A 26,268-nucleotide genomic window follows, 5' to 3' on the forward strand; every position below is an offset into this window, starting at 1 on the left:
TTGATATTAGTGTACATGTTTCTTCTTATTTAGGGTATCTGATAGAATATGTAATTTTTCCAATGCATTCATTTATACAGATGAAAAATATTTAAAGTTGATAATTATACCAATTGATGCTACTTTTTAACATAATATTCTACATCAGCTTTTAAAAGAAAACACTCAGCTTTTCCAAGATACTATTGACACGGTTAATTTTTAAATATTCAGTTAAGTTTATCAAATGTGTATTGGATACCTCTGGTGAAAATCAGTACGTCTCTAAGGGCCAAATTTAATACTTGCTCCTTAAGTATTGTCTCAGAGAAACAGTACCTTCTAACTTTAAATTGGCTCCTATCATTAAAAATGATAGTGATCAAAATTATGGTTAGTTTCACTAAAATCTCTGTACCTTTTATACTCTGGGCTATTCAAACTGAATTAATAGTCAACTTTATTTATTTGGCCTGGTAGAGAATGAGAAAGTATTATAGAAACCTTAGGCATGTCTTTAAACCAGTTGAGTATCATTTAGTAACTTCCTCAATATATTTCAAGATGCCATACATCCTGTAATTCTGTTCTTATTATGTCATTATTAGATTTTTTTCACTAAAATTTCAATCTTTTGTGCTTTCATATTTTATATTAATGTAATTATGTAATAAGTAAAATACATATCTATTTACATATTTTATATGTGAGACTGATCTAACTAACTTTGTACATTTTATTTGACTGCAGTTACCACTAACTTTTTTTTCTGGAAAGTACCAAAATACTCTCTTACTTTACTTTCTTGGTCAAGACAGTTTCAGCACATTTTATGAGTTTTACTAAGACTTCTAAATATAATTGTTCAAAGATATGCAATTAATGTCCTTTTTAATCTTTTAAAAATTGCTTGAGTAAAAGATGGCTAGAAATCTCTTCTAGTATATAGGATAAGGACATTTTGTTCTTTTTGAAAACTGGACCTTAGTTAGGGTCTAGGTCTTAGGGATGAACTCAAAAGACGAAGGTTTATAAGTGATTAGGCAGAGGCTATAAATGTGAGGGTTATATTTGTTTCAATATACAAAGGTCTCTGGATTATCTGACAAAGTTTCACAAGATCATGTGATTGTTGCCACTGTTGTTTCCTTGTGTTAATGTGTATGCTGTACATTTTATTTTTGATTGTTTTAGCATTTTTTAAAATTATTTTATTTTATATAATTCTTACATCATTTTTCATTTTTGCACAATGTATGTGTTTTCATTTTGGTTATATTCCTCATACAATTCCCACCCCCTCATCCTGACCTCCCCTCTTCCCTCCTCTCTTCCCTCCCCCGCCCCCAGTGTGTCTCTGGTTACAGTTGCTTGTTGATTTTGATTTTTTCTTTATTATAATTAGTTTTTTTCCTGGTCCCTTATTTAGGTTTTATAGCCATTCTGCATGCAAGGGTTATATATAGAGAGGATGTGAAAAATTTACCAATACCATACTGTCTTTTTTTTTTTCATGCTGTCTTTCTTAATGACTTCCGGCTAATACACTAGTATTATTTTCTTAACTTTGAAGAAAATGTCAGGTTCTCTTTTCACATTTTGTTACTCTTTCCCTATCCAAGCAAATTTATGAATTTATGGGATACAAAAATATGAGATACAGAAAGTGATACTATTTTATGCTATATAACTTCTTATTCCTGTTTGGGGGAAAAAATCTGAAACATGATTTGGAAGGAAAAGTGGGTAAAATTTACATTGATCAAAAAAAAATTTTAAAGAAATTTAAATGACATACTTTTTTTCCTTATGTAACATCATCATTCTCATTTTAGGTCTCAAGTTTATTGATTTATTGAAATGAATACATTGTTTAGTGGCCCCTTGAACAAAATTTAATATTTAGTTATTAGACTTTTTAAAAATAAGGGCGACTTTAAAAAAAAAACATACATTTCATATTCTGATTTCCCTTTTTTCTAAGTTTACATTCATTTCATCTTTGAAATTTATGATAAATCACATTTATGGATTATCTTTGCAGTTTCTATTAAAAAGACAACTAAAATTTAACATGGAAATAAAAATCATAGCAAACTTTTTCCACACAAATGCCATTAATACAAATATATTTTTGCTTTATCAAATAGGTTATTCTTATAGTTATGCTTTTTCCCATTTTGTTACTGTCACTGCTTACAGATAACCAATTATTTGTGTTTATAAACCATTTCTTACAAAAATGTATGCACATATAAAGAAAAAGGAAATGGGTTTATTTATAAATGTTTTTGCAATGTCACTATTTTAAGTGGATTTTGGTAATTTCTTAGAAATGACCATCTTCTGAGTGATACTTCAGACTATTTATAATAGCTTTTACAAGGTAGATTTCTAGAATCATGTGTCCCACTAGAATCCATATTCTACATGTAGACTACAGTTTTTTTAACATAAAAATTAACTAATCTGGACTACCATTTCCCTAACAAATTGAACATTCTGTCTTACATAAAGAGATTTGAAATGCTAAATGGATCAGAGAAATTTCAATCTTGACCAACTTAAGACAAACTTATAGACCAACTTTGACTAATTTAAAATGTCAGATTTAATATTTAATAATTCTCAAGATGGTTGTCTAGAATGTAACTTTTAAAAATACTGTACTGTAATTGACCTATTGCTTTTTAACCTATGTATTTATGAAATTCTGAGTTGATGGATAGATTTCATTAATAAGTTCTTTATTTTCATGAAGTAATAATGCTGTATGTTTCACTTAAATAAGAATACTAGAATTATGAAGTTTATTTATACACTATATACTCTAGTTTAAATAGTAAAAGAACAAACTAAATATTTCTTTTAGGAAGAAAATGTGATGAAATTCTTACTGTCATTTTTTTCTACGTAGTGAGAAAACTTTGACTAAGCTGTCAAATAAGTCAGATAATCTGACAGACAAGTTCTATATTTTATATTATAGCTCATATCATAAATATTACCAAAAATGAACTACATATTACTGTCTTGTCATCTTCTTCAATGTTCCTCATCATCGACTTAAATTGAATTGATAAGGAAATATAGTCATCTATGTCATTATTTCTTAACTTCAGTGTTAACTTACTACCCTACTATTAACTGCTTTATAGTAATCCTGCAATATGCTTCAAATAGTACAAAACTAGCTGCAAGTTCCTATATCATAGGATTGAAATTAATTTGATAAAATTTAAAAGATAAAATTTTTACAGTTTAATCTTAGCTGTGTCTATTTTTTAAACTGTTGTTGCAATAGCTATTTGGTAGTTAAATTATATTCAATCTCCAAACTATTTAAGTATGTTTAGATGAGCAAACATTCTATTTTAAATATTTTTACCAAATAAATCGAATGGCTGCAGATAAACTTTCTCAAAAAACAAAGTTGTTTATATTCTTTATATAGTCTAGGATTTTTTCTTTCCCTGAGGCCAATGCATTAAGATAATTTTCTCTGTGTCCTTCACATCGTTATAGTTTTGTAGGAAAATGTGCAAAGCTGTTTATTTATAATTTCTTTTTTAAACAGAGAGTGAAAAATAAATCTTTGGATGATGTGGTCATGTTAAATGTTGACACAAACACTTTAGAGTCACCATTTAATGACTTGAACAACGTGCCGAGTGATGTGGTAAGTCTAAAGGATATTTTGTGATATAAATATGTTTTCTCTCGAACCCTTGAATTAACAGGAGTAATTTTCCCCACCATTTTTATTTTATCTGAAATGAAAGTGTATGGGGTGTGAGAGGAATTGATGTAAATTCTATATTTAATGTTTTCACCTTTTGGCAGTTGAGGAGATGTTGAATGGAACATCATATCCTTATTGTAAAAGTAGGATCATAATTAAAAAGCTAGATGCATTCATTAGGCAGAGTTTCTTTAAACGTAAGTCTCTTCATCTTATCTTAATCATTATATTACAAAGTATGCATTTCTGTCTGCCTAGTGGCATGTCTTGCAAAAGAATGAGAGAGTTTTTGAAGGCAAGAAGAAGAAGGGGGCCAATTATCGGCTTTTGCTTCCCTGCCACCTGCCAGCGCTTTTCCTTTTAATTAATGATCTGATGGCACTGGTCAATATAATAAGAAATGCTTGTACAGTTGGGGTCAGAAAATTTTAGCTTTGATCTCCCTCAACTTTCTGAAACATTTATTTGTTTTCTCTAAATTATTTCAGTTTTATTTTAATCTTTTCTATCCTGCTGAGGGCCGCAAGAATGAAAACCTACACTGTTTGTCATTTGCTTTGGCAGAGCAAAGACTGCTTACTTAGAATTCTATTTGTAAATTAAACTGCAAGCCCAGTTTGTCATAAAAGACATCTGATCCTTTTGAAATGACGAAAACTGTCTTTTGTCTGTAAAGGCTGATAAATTAAGTGCCAGTTCTCTGCTGGTCTTTGATCTTGCAGAGTGTGTGTGTGTGTGTGTGTGTGTGTGTGTGTGTGCGCGCGCGCATCTGTAACTTATAATAGAATATATTTTGTATTTCATATTAAATACTCTCCAAAAGCACCAATTTTGGTCTTCATGTTGCTCAGAACAGGACAAAAATGCAGAAAAAAATGCAGACTAGTATTGTTTCTGTGTATATTTTAATGGTTGTTTTGAAATATTTTTATAATATAGTTCTAAGTAAACATAACTCCCTTTAAAAATCCTGTTCTTTAAGGATATTAAGATTTGGGAATAAAAAACCTCAGAATATATTTTCTGTAATATATTCTGAAATCATTATCAGGGGATTAAAAAACTTAAACTCAAAAAATATATGAGCCTTGATAATTTTTATACCTGGTGATAGGAAAATGTGATTTTTAAGTAAAAAATCAGATTATTTATGCTTATAAATAAGCTAAAATATTTGATGACCTTGAAGAAAATTTAATTGAACTACTTTATCTTACTGTGATAAAATTTATGCTATGTATGGACAAATCCAAATCCAGGCCAGTGAAGAATTATATTATCTTTTTAGCTTATTATAAGTAGATTGCCTCATTATAAAATTTTTTCAAAAGCTGCTAGAAGTGATTAGATTTATTCATTTAGAAGTCATCAAAGTATTCTTCGTCGGATAGAGAATTATAAAGATAAAATTCCCCTTTTTTGGAATGTTTTCCTTACATGTATGTATTTCCTACTGTTGATGTGTTAAGAGGAACAGATTGTTTGTTTAAAAAAGAAAAGAAAAATTAAGAGAAAGAAAAAAGGGGGGAAAGGCCACTTTCCTGTGTCATATTGAAATTTTTACAGTCAGCTTCAATGATTGTTGATCTTTTCTTTGAGGAAAACAGTCTCTATTAGTAATCTTTTTGGATGGGTGATTCTTTTTTAATTTGGAATTACTATCTTCCTGTTAGAATTATTTCAATATTAAAACGCATATTTTTATATGTGAAGAAGTTAAGCCATATCTTAAAATGTAAGAACCTAGAAATATATAAAAATATAGGAGGGACCAATTTATAGTTTACCTATAAGGGTCAATTAACGAAACCTAACTGGAATATTGAAAAATACAGATATAAAGGAACACTGCAAGGTGGTATACATATAAATCTATGTATACCAGAAAATTAAGGGTCACAGATTAACAGACAAATATGAAGAATGAATAAGTTGATAGAGCTTTGAGGTGGAGCTAGAACTATTTCTAAAGGTATGAAATGTTTTAGTTATAGTCATTTTCTAAAAATATTTTAGGTGATTGTTACCTGATATCTTATAAATTTATTCATCAGTCATTTCATAAACACTTTCTCATCATTTTTCTGAAAACTATCTCATATAATTCTGTAGTAAATACAATAAATTATCCCACCATATTTTCTATGATTATAAATGTTTTAAATGAGAAATGTTAAAATCATAAATGGCTTTACTGATTTGTTTGGGTGTGGTTTTAATGAATAAAATATACTTTAAACCTGAAAAATATTACTGTTGCTATTGTTTGATTATTTGATGAATATACTGATTTTTAAATGGGGGCCTTTTAAAATCATTCACCAAAGCATCTAAATTATACTCACAGGTTAGATGACTTTCTATGCATGTGCACTCTATTATTGTGTCGGCTTGACCAGTGGTCTTGGCTATTCAAAGGTCAGTGGTCACAGTTGTCCTGAATTACTAGTTCTTTTTTCCTGTGGACCCTCTGCTGTGTTGCATGCTGTAATCTTCTTAATGGCTTCATTCCAATATTCACACTTAATATTTTAGATTTATTGACTGTTAGAAATACTACCATGCCAGTAGCAGTTCCGCTACTCTTAAGGTATTTGAAATTGGAAAAATAAATCAGGGCAAGGCTTTCAGGAATCCTTTGTTTTCCTTAAGGGAAGGGAAAAAACTCTCTTCCTGTCTTCTGACAAGAACACTTGTTTTTCAATTTCATCATTTCACTATAGATTTGGATCATTAAAAGAAAAAAACCCAAATTTTACTAGGAGTGATTTTAATGATATTGATTATTACATGGAATAACTTTTAAAAGCATTAATAGATCTGTTAAAATATACTTTTGTAGTTTTTGTCTGTGAATACATTGTGGTTTTATTTTTTAGTGTCTGTGCCAAATAGATACTCTCAAACTTAAAGTGTTTGAAATAAAAAAGTAAATTTTAGAGCGATATAACAATGTCAGTCGAAGTTAGTATTATTGTGTGTTTTTATGGGGTAAAGCCACTTGGACTATATATAACATTTGAAATAGCAAAACATTTAAGAAAATAAACTTTAAATCCCCCTCATTTCAAATGTATACATAAATAAAGTTTTAATATATCATCATTTAATATGTTGTATTTCTGAGATATTACTGCTCATGTTTAGTTTTATTATGAACATTTTCAAAAGTAATTTGGAGAATTGCTACTCTTTCAAAAATAATGAATAAGGCAATCTACTTGTTGGAGAATTAATTAAATTTATAATGAAATTTAGGAAATTATCTTCATATAAATATTAAGATGAAATGATTTCAAACTCTTACAGATGAAAGGTTAGAATTGACATCTGAAAAAGTTACATCTATGAGAATGTTCATTTCTAAAAAAAATCAATTTTGACCTGTATTCCTATATTATATTTAAATAATTTTAACAGACTGTAAAAAAAAATTATATACTCTGAGATAGGTTAATATCCTTATCCCCAGTTTAGATAAGAAGATGAAGACACAAAAAGTATATTGTTAATGGTGTTTCTAGAGCTTTAGTTCATCTAGTGTGATATCAGACTTACGCTGCAAATACTAGATCATGGTCCCCCTCATATAAATGTGACATACAAGGTAAGGAGTATATATTTTTTAATTCATATAGTTGTTTTTCAAACTCTTTTCTAATCCAGTTTTAAAAATGTCAGTATGACCTATATGATTTAAATTAGGTTCACCAGCTCTGTTTTAAAAACTCATTTTCTTCTTACGTACAATATTATTGGAAAATGGATTTTCTCTTTTCTGCTATGAAGGTGTGTAGCAAATATAGTACAGTTGAGAGTTAATGCACAATTTACTTTAGCTACCTTGGTATGTATAGGATAGCTTCATTTGGTATAAAACATACTTAATTACTAAACATTGAAACGACCTTCTTGTGAAATGTCATCTAAAATATCGTATATCTTATTGTGAGGCTTTCAAGTGTCACATGAAGGAATAGTTTGTTAGTATCATTGTGATAAGAAAAGGAAAGACAAATTGCTTCTGATGACCCCAAAAAAAATCATTAAAAGTCTAAAGAACTAGGAAAAGGCCCCAAAACTGTGACTTCTTTTTTTAAATCGAGGTAACAGTTTACAATACTGTATATGTTCCAAAATTTCATTTTCTTACTATGTCCACAACCAAACTCTAAACTCTTGACTTTAAGTAAAATTTTACATCTCTGCATTCAAGTGATTTAACGGATTTGGGAATAAGTTGGAAAAGAATTGGCCTTTTCAGAGAATTTATAAAATTAGCTTTGAAATAAACATTAAAGTATATGAACAAATGTAATTCTTACAATCACATAAATGGTCAATAGGCACACTTAATTCCTTGAATATTTTCTCTAATCTAACATGAAGGGTTAATATGTTAAATTGTCATAATATATGGTTTAAAGAGAGGAAAAAGGCCCTAGAGAATATTATATTAGTTCCAGATTTGCCACAGATTTGCTATAGTCCTTATCATGTTAACAATAGAAGAATTCCTTGTCAAATTTATAGATGTGAAGGTTAGAAAGATAACACAATTTCATTTAGATTTTGGAGCAAATTAGAGAAAATATTTTTTAGTTGATAGGAAACAAAAACTGCTTTCATTTTGCTCCTGGAGAAATGTGGTTATGCTCTCAACCTTCAGCTGTTAAAATGTAGGCAACTACATGTGCATTGCTCCTGCCACACTGCCTTGTTGCAGTGCTTTGTAAATAGTAGGTATTAAGTAAATATTGTAGGCAAGAAAATAATTGATTGCATTTCTTTTATTTTTTGTAATAGAAGTTGCTTTTTTTTTATTTTATTTTATTTTATTTTTTTTTATAAATTTTATTGTTATATTCCCCATACAATTGCAGCCCCCCATTCTGACCCCAATCCCTCCCCTCCCGCCCCCGCCCCCCTAAAAGTGTCTCTGGTTCATAGTTTTTTGTTGATTTTGATTTTCACTTTCTTATAGTTATTCATTTTCCTGGTCCCTTATTTAAGTTTTCTAGATTCCTGCTATGAGTGAGACCATCCGGTATTTTTCTTTTTCTTTTTGGCTTATTTCGCTGAGCATGATCCCTTCCAGCGCCATCCATGTTGCAGCAAATTGCATGTGTTTATCTTTTTTGAATGCTGAGTAATATTCCATGGTATATATGGACCACATCTTCTTGATCCAGTCATCTATTTTTGGGCATTTGGGTTGTTTCCAAAGCTTAGCTATTGTAAACAGTGCTGCTATAAACATAGGGGTGCAGGTGTTCTTTGGAATTGATGTTTCTGTGTCCTTTGGGTAAATACCTAGGAGTGGAATTGCTGGGTCATATGGAAGCTCTATGTTTAGTAGGTCCAGAAATCTCCACACAGCTTTCCACAGTGGTTGGACCAGTTTGCACTCCCACCAACAGTGCAGAAGAGTTCCTTTTTCTCCACACCCTCGCCAACATTTGTTGTTGCTAGTTTTTTTAATATGTGCCATTCTCACTGGTGTAAGATGGTATCTCATGGTAGTTTTGATTTGCATTTCCCTGATGACAAGTGATGTTGAACATTTTTTCATATGCCTGTTGGCCATTTGCATTTCCTCTTCAGAGAAGTTTCTTTTAAGCTCTTCTGCCCATTTTTTGACTGGATTATTTTCTTTGTTGTTGTTGAGTCTCATCAGCTCTTTGCAGATTTTTGTGATCAGTCCTTTATCATTAGTGTTGGGTGCAAAAATGTTCTCCCAGTTGGTGGGGTTTCTCTTTGTTTTTGTTATTGTCTCTTTTGCTGTGCAAAAGCTCTTTAATTTGATGTAGTCCCAGCTGTTTATCTTTGCCTTCACTATCACTGCTTTGGGTGATGTGTCTGTAAAGATGTCTTTGATGTGCAAATCACGTAGTGTTTCGCCTATATTTCCTTCTATATATTTTATGGTTTCAGGTCTTATGTCTAGTTCTTTAATCCATTTTGAGTTGATTTTTGTGTATGGTGTGAGGTGGTGGTCAAGCTTCATTCTTTTGCATGTAGCGACCCAGTTTTCCCAGCACCATTTATTGAACAAACTTTCTTTGCTCCAATGCATATTTGCTCCTTTGTCAAAGATTAGTTGACCATAAATCTCTGGGTTTATTTCTGGATTTTCTATTCGATTCCATTGGTCTGTATGTCTGTTCTTGTTCCAATACCATGCAGTTTTGATGATTATGGCTTTGTAGTATAGTTTGAAGTCTGGGAGTCTGATGCCTCCATTCCCTTCTTTTTTTTTCAGGAGAGCTTTGGCTATTCGGGGTTTTTTGTGATTCCATATGAATTTCATCAATAATTGTTCTATTTCTTTGAAGAATGACATTGAAATTTTGATTGGAATAGCATTGAATCTGTATATTGCTTTTGGAAGGATGGCCATTTTAATAATGTTTATTCTTCCAATCCATGAGCAGGGGATGTCTCTCCATTTCTTTGTGTCTTCTTCTATTTCTTTTAACAGTGTTTTATAGTTTTCTTTGTATAGGTCCTTTACCTCTTTTGTTAGATTTATTCCCAAATATTTGATTTTTTTTGTTTCAATAACAAAAGGGATGGTCTTTTTGATTTCTTCTTCTTCAGATTTATTGTTTGTGTATAGGAAGGCTACTGACTTTTGCGTGTTGATTTTGTATCCTGCCACTTTACTGAACTGATTGATGAGTTGAATTAGCTTTTCTGTGGAGTTTTTGGGGTTCTCTATGTATAATATCATATCGTCTGCAAATAGTGATAGTTTGACTTCTTCTTTTCCTATTTGGATTCCTTGGATGTCTTTCTCTTGTCTTATTGCCCTGGCTAGGACTTCCAGTATTATATTGAAAAGCAATGGTGAGAGTGGACATCCTTGTCTTGTTCCAGATCTTAATGGAATTGCTTTCAGCTTTTCACCATTGAGAATGATACTGGCTGTTGGCTTGTCATAGATGGCCTTTATGATGTTGAGGTATGTTCCTTGTATCCCAAGAATTTCAAGGGCTTTTATCATGAATGGGTGTTGCACTTTGTCGAAAGCTTTCTCAGCATCTATTGATATTATCATATGGTTTTTATATTTCTTTTTGTTGATGTGTTGGATAACGTTGATTGATTTTTGGATGTTAAACCATCCTTGTGCCCCTGGAATGAATCCAACTTGGTCGTGGTGAATTATCTTATGGATACATTGTTGGATTCTGATAGCTAAAATTTTATTGAGGATTTTTGCATCAGTGTTCATTAGGGAGATTGGCCTGTAGTTTTCCTTTTTTGTGTTGTCCTTGTTCGGTTTTGGTATTAGTGTAATGTTGGCTTCATAGAACGTGTTTGGCATTGTCCCTTCCTTCTCAATTAATAGAAGTTGCTTTTAATGTCCCTGTTTTAGTTAATGCCTAGAACATTTTTATAAGGACACTGTCATCTGACTTTCATAAAATGAAAGGAAAGACCATGGAAGCATGATTAGTATATACTATTGAGGCTATTAATGCAACATTTTATTTCTTCTCTCAGGGAGGGAAATCACGTTATGAGTAATCATCATGCTTCTGAATAGTTATCTTCAGAGATATGATTGTTTAGAAATTGTTTGGAAGTAAAATATTATAGCTTTGCTGTTTTTTTTTCTATTTTTCTTGGTGTATATTCTAAATATAAACTTTAAATATAAAATAAAATAAAACCCAAAACTTTAATTACAATCATGCAAATATTTAAGTGATCTTTGTGATTTTCTCTCCAGTGACTAAGAGACTATCCCTCTGACGCAATGATCCAGGCTTTAGTGATTCTTCTCTTTATGTCTCTGCACTTGTATCATTTTTATTTTATTTTTTAATTTTTTTTATTTTTTTAAGATTTATTTATTTATATAAGAACTGGGGTACAGGCCAGATGTGTGGGAGGGTGAGAGGATTCATCAGAGACAGAGCAGGGAACACACCAGGCAGACTGACAAATACACTGAGGGGAGCAGCGGGCGAGACAGGAGAGGTCTGCTGCATCATGTGGTTTTCTCGCCTGCCGGCTGAGATCTAACCCACACTGAAGAAGCTGCAGACAGCTTCACATTGTGGCGCTCAACCACCTGCACCAACAGGGATGCCCACTTGTACCATTTTAAAGGGGATTTATTTTTGTTACTTTTAGTGATTGTGTTTGTGAAGTTCCCTGGCTTGCTTACGACTTTTTATTTCCAACTAAATTACCTAGTCTTTCTCTTAACGCCTTTCCCCCCTCTATCATCTTAATAGCTTGCTTCTCTCTTTTCTTTTGCTAATATGTAGGGGTGTTTGTGTGTGTAGAGCTACGTATGTATGCATTTAAAATTATTTAGGGGTCTTTCTGGTGGCACAAGGGGTTAAGTCTCAGCACTATTAAGCTATCAGCAGCTACTGCAACATGAGTTCCATGCTAACCCACATTGCACAGCAGACCTCTCCTGTATGGCCTGCTGTTCCCCTAAGCAGTATATTTCAATAGATCTACCTGCTCTGCTCCCCACTCTGTCTCATGTGAATCTTCTCACCACCTGCACCTCTGGCCTATGCCCCAGTTCTTATAAGCATAAATAAATAAAAATAAATCTTAAAAAAAATTTACAGTTTGTTCCTAATCTTTTAAGTTCATGACTTTTCCATATTCAAGTGTTTTTGTGTGTGTGTGTGAATTGTGAACAATCACAACAGTTGTTCCAAAATATTGCTTGATGTCATAATGACATGGTGAACTTTTATTTTATTATTTTATTATTTTTTAAAGATTTATTTATACAAGCACTGGGTACAGTTAGAAACATGGGAGGGTGAGAGAATTCACCAGAGCCAGAACAGGGAGCAGAACAGGCAGGAGGACCGAAGTACACTGCAGAGGGGAGCAGCGGGCTGTAGGAGAGGTCTGCACGCCATGTCGGACCCTTGCCTGGCAGCCTGTGATCGAACCGGCGCTGCAGAGGCTGCAGGCAGCTTTGCAACCCAGCGCTCAACCGCTGCGTCACCAGGGAGGCCCGACATGGTGAACTTTTAAATGAATTTTGTTCCTAGACCCCATCACAAATATTCTGATGCAATTAACTGGAGAAATTACTGTAGATGTGTGCCAGGGGTAGGTTGCTACTTTGCTCATTCATTCATTTAACAAATATTTATTGAGCACTTGCTATGTGACTATATTATGCCAGGAGTTGGGTATAGAGTGATGAACAGAAAGATATATGTTACTCTCCTGGAATTTATAATGTGTTAACACCTTATGTCACAAGTTTGAGAGGAAAAGAACCAAGTTCAGTGGAAGGAATAATAGAGGGGTCCTAAAATACATTAAGGATAAGATCAATAGGCTGGACCTGTTCAAGGCTCAGTGATACAGGAAGAAAAATATGGGGAGCAGCAAGGAATTGCTTTTCATGGTAATACAGAAAATCTTGAGAGCTCAAGTAGTTCTCCTTCCCAGCGTAATAGTAAAGGTAGCAAGCCTGAGGTTATAATTTTTTTATGGTCTGGGAGGAAATGAATGCTGTTCCAGTTCCATTAAGGATTATATTTTAAGTGCCCCAATAGGAGAGACAGTGCAGGCAGTCAGGAACTCTTCTTATTTCAAACTGTTATAACATATTATAGGCCTAAAAACTCAATTTATAAAATCAAGAATAGAAATTTGTTTCTCTCCTATATAACAATTAAGAGGTAAGTTGTCTGGACCTGTTGGGGCATTTCTGCCATTTTCAGCATACAGCATCTATCTCCAGTTTTAAGTTACCTGCCTTTGTGCTATTCTTTATCTGCCTTGCCCAGAAGAACGGATCCAGGTAAGGCCAGTCATATTTTATTTAGGGACATCATCTTAGTTTGTCACATCTCCCCTAAGCTCACCTTCCATTCTTACGAACCTAGTAGCATGGCTGTACCAAGTCATAAGGATTGTTGAGAGATAGGTAGTTTAACCCTGCTAGGGTTTAACCCAATTTAACCCAGCTAGGGTAACTAAGTTACCACAGAAAGGAAGAGTGGATATTGGTAGACTGACATCCATCTCTGCCATAAAGTAAATTGAAGTCAAAATAATTTTAGCCAGACTGACATATGATTCTTACCAGTCTACAAACTTAGACCAGTCTTGGGGATATGGCCAAGCTCAATATGTCAAACATCTTTCTGCAGAATAAGCCTGAATGTTGAATATGAGGAAGCCAAGCAAAGTAAAAAGAAGAGAATGGCATATATGAAAAGATTGCTATGAAGAGGTTAGCAAATTTAAGAAATGGAAAGAAGTCCTGTATAGCAGTCGTGAGATAAACAAAAAAGCTCAACCAGGCTGTAGAAATTGACAGGAGATCATTAAAAACCTTTAGTTCTTATTAAGGATCTTTGGAATTTAGTGGAAATTTACTGGAGATTTTTAGCAGAGGATTGGTGTGATCCAGTTTGACTTCTAAAAATATCATCTTGGGTCTGGATCCTGAAGATTACTGGGTACAAGAAATAAAGTAGGCTGTTCAGCTACCATTTACATAATCATATACCATTTGCCAGTAGTCAAGGTGAAAGATAGGATACTTATTGAACTTGATAATAGCAGGGATTTAGAAAAGTAGAGAGATTTAAATCAGTCTTTGAACGTGATGATAGGGGAGATGAGAGAGGGTGAGATGTTAAAGAGAACCTACAAAATTCCTGCTTGAGCAACTGTATGAGTAGAAGTAACATTGATATTAGTAGATACTTACATGACATCAGGCTTGAGGGAGGATAAGACCATTTTGGTTGACTTGATTTTAAGATGCCTTTGAAAGGAAAACAGTTGTACATGACACCGCATTAGTTAGGTTTAATAGATAATTTAAACATCCGAAGAAATAATGTAATAATATCCTCTAAGAATATATCATATGCTTTTCATTTTAATAAATGTTAAAGGTTACTCTTTTTATCCTTAAATAGAAGCTTGTTAGAAAATTATGTTAAGAGGGAAGGGTTAATTTGGGTCTTAAAACAATGAACTAATTTAGAAGGATTAAGGAAGTATAGGGAAGTAGTATCTAATTCATATGCTAACCATAATATAGCTCATGGTAGAATAAAAATTTTTAATTTTGTGACTTTTCTAAAGCAGATGATATTTAAAGCATTAACTTTTCTAAATGTGTGTCGTTTCTAGACAATAGTTGTATTATATAAAAGGATATTTGAAAAATCATAGGTTTTTTTTTTAGGTTGTATATTTACCCAAATGTTACTTATTTTTTACGTTCTGTTCTTTACCTGAAGTTTCTCTTTGTGATCCTTAAATGTAGAATTAAAATTTCTACATATAATGGTTAATTTATTTTTGTTTCAAAAGTTTACCAGAAAGTCAGTAAGAAAAAGATCTGTCACTGCTCTCAAAACTCAGCTCCTTTATATACTCTTCTTCGTAACTCAAAGTTGGAATAATTGCTTCATTACTCAGACTGTGGAGGCATTACTTACATTCTTTTAATGTATACTATTTGCTATGCTTACTCACTTAACTCCCTCCTTTAATTCATAGTTACTTTAGTGCTACAAGGGTAAAAGTGGAGAATTAGTGGTAATATTATTCATTTTGCAATGAACACCTACTGTGATAAATCGCAGGTTATAATTCATCCTATGGATGACTGTGGAGAAGCCTGAATTCTCACTGTAGAAGGAATTTTAAAATTTGATTACAGCAATGAATAATGATCATTTCCAAAATTCTTTTTACTGTTTAACTTTTTGGGGGTTTAATATAATACTTAGACTAAAATATTATTTACAGACTCAAAAATATCACCATAAAATCAAATGTCAGTTTTGAAGTAATCTTTAGCCATTGGAGTTTGAGGCTAGTTTTGTTAAAGATGAAAAGAGAAAGCAATTTATTCTTTTTCAGTATAAACTGAAACATTTTAAGTGCCACATAATAGGATTGTGTCATAAGGTTTCAAATGGTTTTTTCTGAATTTAGACCTAGATATTCATGTAAGCTTTAGGATTTCATGGGAATATGTACATTTATTTAATAACTAAACTTAGAAGCTGGGAAATTAAAGCAAAAATGATATTTTCAAGAGAAAATATTGAAAAATGTAGGAGATACATCACTGTTTTTATAGATAAATACTGTTAAAAGCTAATTAGCACTGCCAGGGCCATGGTGACTGATGATAATTTACTCCAGTGATCTAAAGGACCGGAAAGCAGCAAAGTTGATCCAGTCATTTTATATTAGAGTAATACCCTTATATCTCAAATGGACTTTAAAAGACAGTTTCCTTTTTTACAGGTTATTTTTGAGCATTTATTTGTGCAAATCAGAACACTTAATTAACTAAGCTGTTTGTTCTTCAGGTCTCTGAAAAACAGTGACAGTTTCTGAAATGATACTAGCCCACCTTTTTACCTGAGTCAAGGAAAAACTCTTGACTTTTCCTTGTGAAATGATGTAGAAAGAGCCAAAGGAAAATATCATATTTCTTGATAGGCAGTTATTTAGATTCCTATATCTGTGTGGAATTAGGTATTACACTCTTACGGAATAGCACTATCCAATAGGAATATAATATGAGCCACATATGAAATATAAATATTTTTAGTAGCCACATTAAAAAAGCGAAAGAAATAAATTAATTTTAATTATGTATTTATTTAACCCAATATATTAAAATATTTTGTTATGTAATCAGTATAAAAATTGTTCAGATATTTTACATTTTAGGGACAATAAACCTTAAAAATTCAGTGTTTATTTTACACTTAAGGGAAATTTCAGTTTGTTCTAGCCACATTTTGTGGTTTCTGGATTGGAACAACACAGTATTATAGAACAAGTATTACACTTTTATTTCCTTATTTTCTTCGGAACTCCTGAGGGAGCTTGGAAACTATCATGGACTGACAGATTTTGCAAATGCAGGCCACATAATTATGATTTGGCTAGGAAGAGCTTGTGGCAATATTTTTAATATCCCAGATAATTTAAGTAACAATTAAGCAATCAAGGATTTGGGGTAACACACAGCAAGGAGTGGTTTGACCTGCTTTCACTCTTTATGAACTTTAGTATCCTAAAATGCTTGTTTTGTGGATAACTGAATTGTCAATTTCATATTTCCTTTTATTTTATTAAAAATAATTTATTCTTTTAATTGTGTTAACATTAGGATTCTCCCCTTCAGGTATTGCCACTGTAGGGTACCCTCCTCCATATCATTCGTAGTCCACTACCAAAGTCCATTGTGCTTCGTTCCCTATTTGTTCTTGTTTCATGTTTTATTGACTACATGTTCAAGAAATTTCTTTTGCAAAGATATAACATGACTTTTTTTTTTTACTTTCTAAACTAAAAATTTAAAAAAAAAATCCAGCCATTTACTTTTTATAATTTGGAAGGCTGGAATAATATTCCTTCTGTCAAGAGCCTTTTTTCTTGGGGGCAATAATTAATTACAAGCATTCACTCCCATTGGATTCTCTTGAAAGTTATTTGAGACTTATTTAACAAATAAGATTATTACAAACTTCAGAATAAAGGGCTTTAAGTTAGAAGATTTGATTTCATATCCTTCAGGTATATTTATTGTTTGAATCTGAGGTTACCTAAAAATGTACATTTATTGAGGTTATATTTTAATAATAAAAGCTTCCTCTTAAATGAATCCAGGTTTATGCACTTTGTGGGCTAAGTGAATTAGGCTCTAAACTTTTATCTGAATCTATAGAGCTTGGATATAAATTGAAAAGATCACAGCTATCGGGAGAAGACCTATACTGCAAAGGCTTTTCTGCATAGATTATGAATATCATAACTCAATAATTTTTTCAAAACTATGGTTATAATTGGACCCAATGGGGGTCTTTTTCTTTGATCAGATCACAGTAACTGTGACTTTACATTGGAAAATGTCACTTCTGTGAAGGTTTATCACCTGTAGAGCTGGTCTTTCCTCTGATGCTGTGTTCATATCTCATTATTATTATTCAAAGTTTAGTTGTTAATTAGGCTGACACTTCAATTACAATCATCATCTACAAGAGTAGTCAGGACTGTTTGCATGAAGAAATAAAAATATTCCTCTTATGGTAGCATATGTAAAGGAGAAAGGGTATTTATTATCTGGCAATTGTGTAAAGATAAGAACATTTTCTGTTCTGTTAAGGGAGCAATCCAACCAGAGTTTATCCCATCATCTTTTTTTTCTTAAGAAAATAATTTTATATTCTTCATGTTTACATGTAAAGCATTAATATAGAGTATATATACCATTGATATTTTAAGTATACATAGTGTAGTTACCTATTATGTGTGTAAGAAATTGGTCAAGTCAATTCCATTCATGGGAACATACCACATCACTCCCTCCATTAAAAAATAAGAGTATGTTTCCTTCAGTAGTATGGTCTCAAAAAGTGTTCATCTAAGCTAAGTTTGTTCATAAGTAATAGACATTCCTTAAAATATACATAACTTGAAATTACAGGATAAAAGTGTATAATAAATTATAGCAAATGTAAGTGCTGTTTAAAAGTAACGCACATTTCTAGATTATAAATTTTTCTTGGCTTTAAATACTATTTTAATCTGATTGTTGGTTCATAAGGCAAGAATATTGAACTCAAGCACAGCATATAGTAATGGAAAAGACTAGACAGCTCTGGATTTATGTCATAGTTTTGCCACTTATTAGATATATAGTAAGGGCAAAGTGAGTCACATCTTTGAGACCCAATATTTTCTGTCACAAATGATAATATGAATGTCTTTTTCAGAAGATTGTTGTGAGATTAAATGAGACAGTGTATAACATTTATATAACAATTTTCCATTCATTGTAAGATCTCGGTAACTTTAATTTCTCTCCTCCTTTTTAAAATCTAATGATAGTGAAAATACAAAACAAATGACTGGAAAATTACATATGCAGTGAGGTTTCCAAAAATATTAAATGGTAAATGATCCTAGAGGACCTGTAACAAAATAACCTTACTTAGTAAGTGAATGATACCCAACTGACTTCATCTCAAAACAAGTAAACAGCATGTTGTAATTGCTAAAATTCTCCAGAAAAGTGGCTCACAGGCAGTTTACTGTAAAATAATTAAAGCTTATTTATGTCAAGAGGCCTTGGGAAAAAAAGAGAGCATAAACCAATTTGCATTAGCACGTTACTATAGGCTCCTGCTTTCGTTTCAATTAACAGACCAGCAGGTGCTCTCTGCAGTTAAAAAGATAAGCTATCAGGGAGGAGGATGAGTTTTTGGCTGACCTGCAGACACTGTGGTTTGCCTGCTGATTGGGTTCGTACCTCGCTGTACCAATTTCTGAGGTGTTAATTTAACTGTTCCTCTCTGTCATGCAGGTCTCGGCCCTGAAAAATAAACTGAAGAAGCAGTCTACAGCTACGGGGGATGGCGTAGCCAGGGCCTTTCTTAGGGCACAGGCTGCTTTGTTTGGATCCTACAGAGATGCTCTGAGATACAAACCTGTAAGCATTTTTTCCATTACTATTTTAATTTGGTTTTGTGTGGTTCTTTGGAATGGGGCAGAAAAAAGAAACATCACTTTATTATCACACTTCAAAAAGTACCATAACATTGTTTTAAAATCCAAAAACGTGATTTAAAACAGGTTCTATTTGCAGTTTAACTAGTACTAGTTCTTTTAGTAAGCTTCAGTCACATTTCCTTCATTGTTTTGCCTATCACCTTACTCATCGTTCTACAATTGGAATACTGGCCTCTTTACTAATTAATGACATGGATTAATGCATTTTAGAATACCTACCTGATTTTAATGTTAAGGTCATTAAGCTATTAATCAGAAAGTTAAATTTTCTAGATTAATTAGTTTAGAAATTACAACTACAAAGTGAAAGTTTAAAAATGTTAGAACTTGAAAATTTTATAATATTTGGAAATTATTATCTTACTAATTAATAATAAATTTCCTATTAAGTTTATCTATTTAACATAGCCTAGCTAATTTTGTTGTAATACCCTAAGATTATCATTATGTATAGTTGTAGCCAAGTTTTAGGTGGTTCAAAAAGTATAAACCAAATCAAAAAGTATAAATTCTCTCTGAATTATTGGTTAAATCTCTTACTCTGACCTTTCTATGAAAAGATAAATAAGTTCTAGTGGGTAAAAAGCGTTGACTTAGTCATAAAAAGGCCTACTATCTAATAGGAATTCCACCAGTATTAAGCTGTGTATCTTTCACCCATTTCCTTAGTCTCTCTAGACTTCTATCACAATTGTAGAATGAAAATTCTTTCTCCTTCACCGTCTACCTTTCAGGATTGATGTGTAAACCCTGTCGTACTGTGAGGAACTAAACAAATATGATTGAGTTAGACCCTTTCTAAACTGACTTCCCAATTAGTCGGTCCCATCTACTGGCCCTTATACTTCTGAAGAGTTATTGGAAAGAGTCTTTAAATGTATGTATGTGCAGATCAGCTGCTGTCTTTAGATAATTACCTATATCTACTTTACATGCTAATCTTCTTGAAATATGCATTTTTAAAAACATTATATACCGTGCATAGTTTGCATATCTAATATGTCCATCACAAGGGGGAGTTTTCAAAATTGATTTACAGTATGAGACTGTAGTCACCCATCCTATGTTATGCATATTCCTATTCAAATTATTGAACATTAGCTAGAATATAAAAATGATATTGAAAGACAAAATTAGTGTTTAATTACAGTTGTCATTTTTTTTAAGAGGGATGATTTCAGGTTTACAATACAGAAGGAAGAAAAAGCTATCACTCTTTGAATTTTACAACACTTAAGCACTTGATAGTCTGTAAACTACATTTCCCATTTTAACTTTGTGAAAGATTTCAGATTTAAAAAATGGAAAAAATTGAAATTTTTGTGCATGTTTAAATGATCAGTGGTTGAAATTATAAAAAAATATTCCATCTTTAAAATTAATTATTGTTTAATTTTTCTCCTCTGCACATAATTAACAGATAGGGCTAAAATTTTCAATGACTTGATTTTTTTTAACATCTCAAAAGCAGATTCTAGTATCTGCTGGAAAATACATAATTTCATCATATTTGATATTTTCTTTTTCTACTGCTAGTTCTTTCTGGAAGTTGGAGTTAGTATTTTCATTTCAGTATGTATTTCTTCTGACTTAATCTTTGAACAAAAGCTTAACATTAAAAGTATACTCAATTTATTTAGACATTTTTTCTATTTATTTTTAAAAGACCGTTTTTAAGAAAAATGATTTATTTTTGGTTTTTTAAGCATTATATTTACAAATAAGCCTGATTTCTGGTTTATTAAAAAAGTATATTTTTATTCTATGAACTCATTTTTTTAATTTATATGATAGGTGTATTATCTCTGATATATAAAATATGATTGATTTTAAAGAAAGGACCACACTATCAAAGTTACAATTATTTCATGGTTCTGTCTCTTTTCTTTTCTTTTTTAAAAAGATTTATTTATTTATTTATGCAAGCACTGGGTACAGTCAGAAGTGCGGGAGGGTGAGAGAATTCACCAGAGCCAGAGCAGGGAGCAGAGCAGGCAGAAGGACTGAAGTACACTGCTGAGGGGAGCAGCGGACAGCAGGAGAGGTCTGCGCGCCATGCAGGACCCTCCTTCGGTGACTGGGGAGCAGCCGGGGATCAAACCAGCGCCGCAGAGGCTTCGGGCAGCGTTGCAACTCAGTGCTCAACCGCTGCGCCACTGGGGAGGCCCGGTCCTGTCTCTTTTTATCAATGCATTTTAGTAGTATACTCTAGCTATTAGAGTACAACTAAAATAACTTTAAATGGATATGAATTCTTTAAGTAGTATTACTTTCAAACTATTGTGTGTTTATACACATATAAAAATAAACCATTTTTTCTTTACATTTGACAAAATCAAGCTTTCACACTTGACCTATGAGTCTCAGGAACAATTCTGTCACCTGGCATTCAAGGCCAGATTAACAAACCATCTGTGTCTTCCTTTATTTTTTTTCCTAAATTTTAAGCTCAGTTCAGAGAGTTTTGCTTGAGACTCCAAATGTGCTAAGATTTTTAGGTTCCCTAACCCTTATTTATTTATAATGTATTTCCTTCCTGGCAGTGTTTTTTATCTTTTTGCTTTTAGTGGCCACTTATTTCCTTCCTGATTCTTCCTATGAATTCATTATTAACACATTTTTCTCCCTTTCTCATATATGACTTACATTGTAATTCTTACATTATTACTTTCACTGATATTCATAATTATTAATTGCTGTGAAAACAATAACTGACCATTAAGCACCTATTGGGTACTAAACATTGATAGGCCCTTTAGATAAACTCATTTAATCATAACAAGCCTTCAAAATAGTACCCTTTTCATTTTAAAGATAAGGAAAATAATGTGCATAGAGCTTCAATAGCCTAATTAAGACTCCCCAGCTAATAAATGTAAGGCCTGCATTTTAACATTTTCCACAGTCCCACTCTCACTCCACTGTGGCATGTTTCTATCCTCTCTGATCTCCATTATCCTACAAGAGTTGGGGTACAGGCCAGAGGTATGGGGGGTGTGAGGATTCACTACAGACAGAGTAGGGAGCAGAACAGGCAGATTGACTGAAATACACTGCTGAGGGGAGCAGCAGGCAAGTCAGGAGCTGTCTGCTCCACCATGTGGGTAGGCCTTGGATAACTTCATAGGTTGCATCTTAATCCCTTGTGCCACCAGGGAGGCCCCGTAATATACATTTCAATTTATGTTATCTACCTTGGATAATTGTCAGTTATCAAACTGATTGACCATTTTCCCTCCAGTCTTCTACAGTAGTACTGGAGAACCAGTTTTCTATGAATTATGAGACAAAGCCTCCTTGATTATTTGATATTTTCAAATGCAAATGCAAAATATATATGATAAATTGTGCCCAAGAGTAACTTATTTTATATATTAAGCACTTGGAATGTCTGAATGACAACACTAAATATGTTGATACTTTTCGCATAGTGCCTAATTTACACTCTCAAAAGGACACATTGGCATGATTGACAAACAGATTGTATTTGCTCTTAATTACAGAGAAAAATAAAAAAATCCCTTAAAGTTGTTGGGGAGTGATTTAAATAAAATAATAACAGAATATTTTTCTTCTTTCAGAAGATTTAGCCAGCAGCAAGTTAACTGTTTTGTTTTGTTTTTTATTTTTACAGGTATATCTCTTATTTCTAATATACATTTTGTTTTAGAATACTTTAGACTTTCACAAAAATTGTTATGATAGTACAGAGTTCCCATACACCTCATAACCAATTTCCCAGATTATTTATGTCTTACATTTATATGGCATATTTGTCATGAATAGTGAATCAACATTGGTAAATTATTAACTAACACCCATAGTTTTACCTTAAGTTTTTCCTTAAGTCCTTATTGCTATCCCAGGATCTTCCCAGGTTACTACATTACATTTAATTAGTTATCCTGTTTCCTTGTGTCCCTCTTAGCTGTGATAGTCTCTCACACTTTTCTTATACTGGTCAGTAATTTTTATTTTTTTTTACTGGCCAGTACTTTTATAGAATGTTATTAAGTTAGGGGTTGTCCAATGTTTTTTCTTTTTTCCTTTTCCAAGTTATGTTTATTGAGATAAGATAGGTTGCCTTTTTAAGAACCAAAAAATGTAAGTTCAAATTAATGTGCTAATAAATAAGTTGAAGAAATACACTGAGCACAGACTCTTGAACCAGACTTCCTGGGTTAGATTCCTCACTTTGTGACTAGTTGTATTACTATGAGCAGTACAATCTCCTCATGTATTAATACTAGATAATGCTAATTGGGTTGTTAGAGGGTAAAGTGAGTTTATATATTTAAGAACAGTCCCTAACATATAGTCAATACTTTATATGTAGCTGCTATTATTAAAAATGAAATTTAAAAAAACAGTACATTTGGTAAGGAAAATCCTTTTTTTTTGTTTAAAAAATAACTTATGATCCTAAAAAAAAGTTATTGTTAAATATGAGAATACTTTTAAATGATTGCAGTAAATTACTAATAAAGGGTCTTCAGTTGAACCTATTTGGATGATTTGTCTCACAGCTATGAAAGTCTAGTTTTGACCAACAGCTAATGCTAAAGAAATATTTGCCTGAGCTAAAATATTGTTAGTTAGCATTGAAGTTAACTCTCAAATTCACTCCTTTCAATAGTTAGGATGGTGTCATTTCTATCAATCAGGCAAGCTTTTCAGTGCTGCCATAAACCTTGCTAATAGATAAAAAGTAAGTACCTTTTAAAATTAAGTTTGGTTAGTAATCTGGAACTCTACTTGGCAAATCCAAAGAGTTGTCCTTCAGACATTTTTTGGATTATATTCCTTTAAAACATTATCAATAAGTAATGTATTTAGTGATTAAACTCAAGCAGTTTAAGCTCAGGTTGGCATCCAGAATTTAAGTGGCCATTCACTGAATCTTGACCATAAAGCTTCCACTTAACATTTTGTAACTGTCAACTTATTAGAGACTTAAAAATCCATGTTGAAAATTACCATTTATAGCTTTTGCACAGCAAAAGAGACAATAACAAAAACAAAGAGAAACCCCACCAACTGGGAGAACATTTTTGCACCCAACACTAATGATAAAGGACTGATCACAAAAATCTGCAAAGAGCTGATGAGACTCAACAACAACAAAGAAAATAATCCAGTCAAAAAATGGGCAGAAGAGCTTAAAAGAAACTTCTCTGAAGAGGAAATGCAAATGGCCAACAGGCATATGAAAAAATGTTCAACATCACTTGTCATCAGGGAAATGCAAATCAAAACTACCATGAGATACCATCTTACACCAGTGAGAATGGCACATATTAAAAAAACTAGCAACAACAAATGTTGGCGAGGGTGTGGAGAAAAAGGAACTCTTCTGCACTGTTGGTGGGAGTGCAAACTGGTCCAACCACTGTGGAAAGCTGTGTGGAGATTTCTGGACCTACTAAACATAGAGCTTCCATATGATCCAGCAATTCCACTCTTAGGTATTTACCCAAAGGACACAGAAACATCAATTCCAAAGAACACCTGCACCCCTATGTTTATAGCAGCACTGTTTACAATAGCTAAGCTTTGGAAACAACCCAAATGCCCAAAAATAGATGACTGGATCAAGAAGATGTGGTCCATATATACCATGGAATATTACTCAGCATTCAAAAAAGATAAACACATGCAATTTGCAGCAACATGGATGGCGCTGGAAGGGATCATGCTCAGCGAAATAAGCCAAAAAGAAAAAGAAAAATACCGGATGGTCTCACTCATAGCAGGAATCTAGAAAACTTAAATAAGGGACCAGGAAAATGAATAACTATAAGAAAGTGAAAATCAAAATCAACAAAAAACTATGAACCAGAGACACTTTTAGGGGGGCGGGGGCGGGAGGGGAGGGATTGGGGTCAGAATGGGGGGCTGCAATTGTATGGGGAATATAACAATAAAATTTATAAAAAAAAAAAAAGAATAAAGCACAAACCCTAAAAAAAAAAAAAAAGAAAATTACCATTTATTCACCCCTCCAAATTTAATGGTTACTAAAAACATTTGAGGCATCCACTTATCTCATTACCTAAAGTTTGAGTATGGATCTTTTGACTTTACAGGTGGTTGCTATCAAGAAATATTTGGTGTATAGTTTTCTGATGAAATTTGACTGTTTTCATGGCACATTTTTTTCTTTAATTGTCAGGGAATTTTTGTTTAATTACAGAAGTCATTTTCTGCCACTACATTATCATATCTTATTAAAATACCTTAGGTAATAGTGTCATGTGATTCGTAGGACATCAGCTCTAAGAGAAGCTTTTCCCTTCTATTATTAGTCATATGACAAATAACTGAATGTGACAGAATTCTATGGATGATCTTGAATATTCTCTTACTTGTTTTAAAAAGTAGATGAAGTATGAGCTTTGGTATTTTAACTGTTGTTAATAACAAATTTCTTAACAAGTCTGATCATAAAGTATCGAATATGTTGTTGATTTTTTTTCTTAGTATTTATTTGTTGACTGACATGATACTTAAATTTCATGGCAAGTAATGTCAGTGCTTCCTTTCTGGAAAGTTTGGTTTCTATGATAAAGAATTCATTCCTGGGCCTCCCCGGTGGCGCAGCAGTTGAGCGCTGGGTTGCGAAGCTGCCTGCAGTCTCTGCAGCGCGGTTTTGATCCCCCGGCTGCTCCCCGGCCACTGGAGGAGGGTCTCACATGGCGTGCAGACCTCTCCTGCCGCCAGCCGTTCCTCTCAGCAGTGTACTTCAGTCCTTCTGCCTGCTCTGCTCCCCGCTCTGGCTCTGGTGAATTCTCTCACCCACCTGCGCTTCTGACTGTACCCAATGCTTGTATAAATAAAGAAATCTTAAAAAAAAAAAGACTTTATAAAAAAAAAACAGAATTCATTCCTACTCTAGTACAAATTATATTTATCTTCCTTCCATGGTCTTTTGCGTAAAACTGCATCTAAATGGTTTTTATTCTGATACATTTCTGTTGTTTCATCAC

The 26,268-nt window shown here is 32.7% G+C and overlaps 1 protein-coding gene across 1 annotated transcript in view; it reads left to right on the forward strand.

Annotated features, from left to right (window-relative positions):
• The window catches only part of DENND1B (DENN domain containing 1B), a gene marked incomplete at both ends in the record, with an annotated part of 177,148 nt that overhangs the window by 131,490 nt on the left and 19,390 nt on the right, over window positions 1–26,268 (forward strand). The window contains 2 exons of the mRNA XM_084246072.1: window positions 3,557–3,658; window positions 19,077–19,202. Of these exons, the coding sequence (XP_084102198.1) occupies window positions 3,557–3,658; window positions 19,077–19,202 (228 nt within the window). The remainder of the gene's footprint in view (window positions 1–3,556; window positions 3,659–19,076; window positions 19,203–26,268) is intronic.

The sequence above is a fragment of the Talpa europaea genome (genome assembly GCF_964194135.1).
Source record: "Talpa europaea genome assembly, chromosome: 10".
In the NCBI taxonomy this organism is placed as follows: Eukaryota; Metazoa; Chordata; class Mammalia; order Eulipotyphla; family Talpidae; genus Talpa; species Talpa europaea.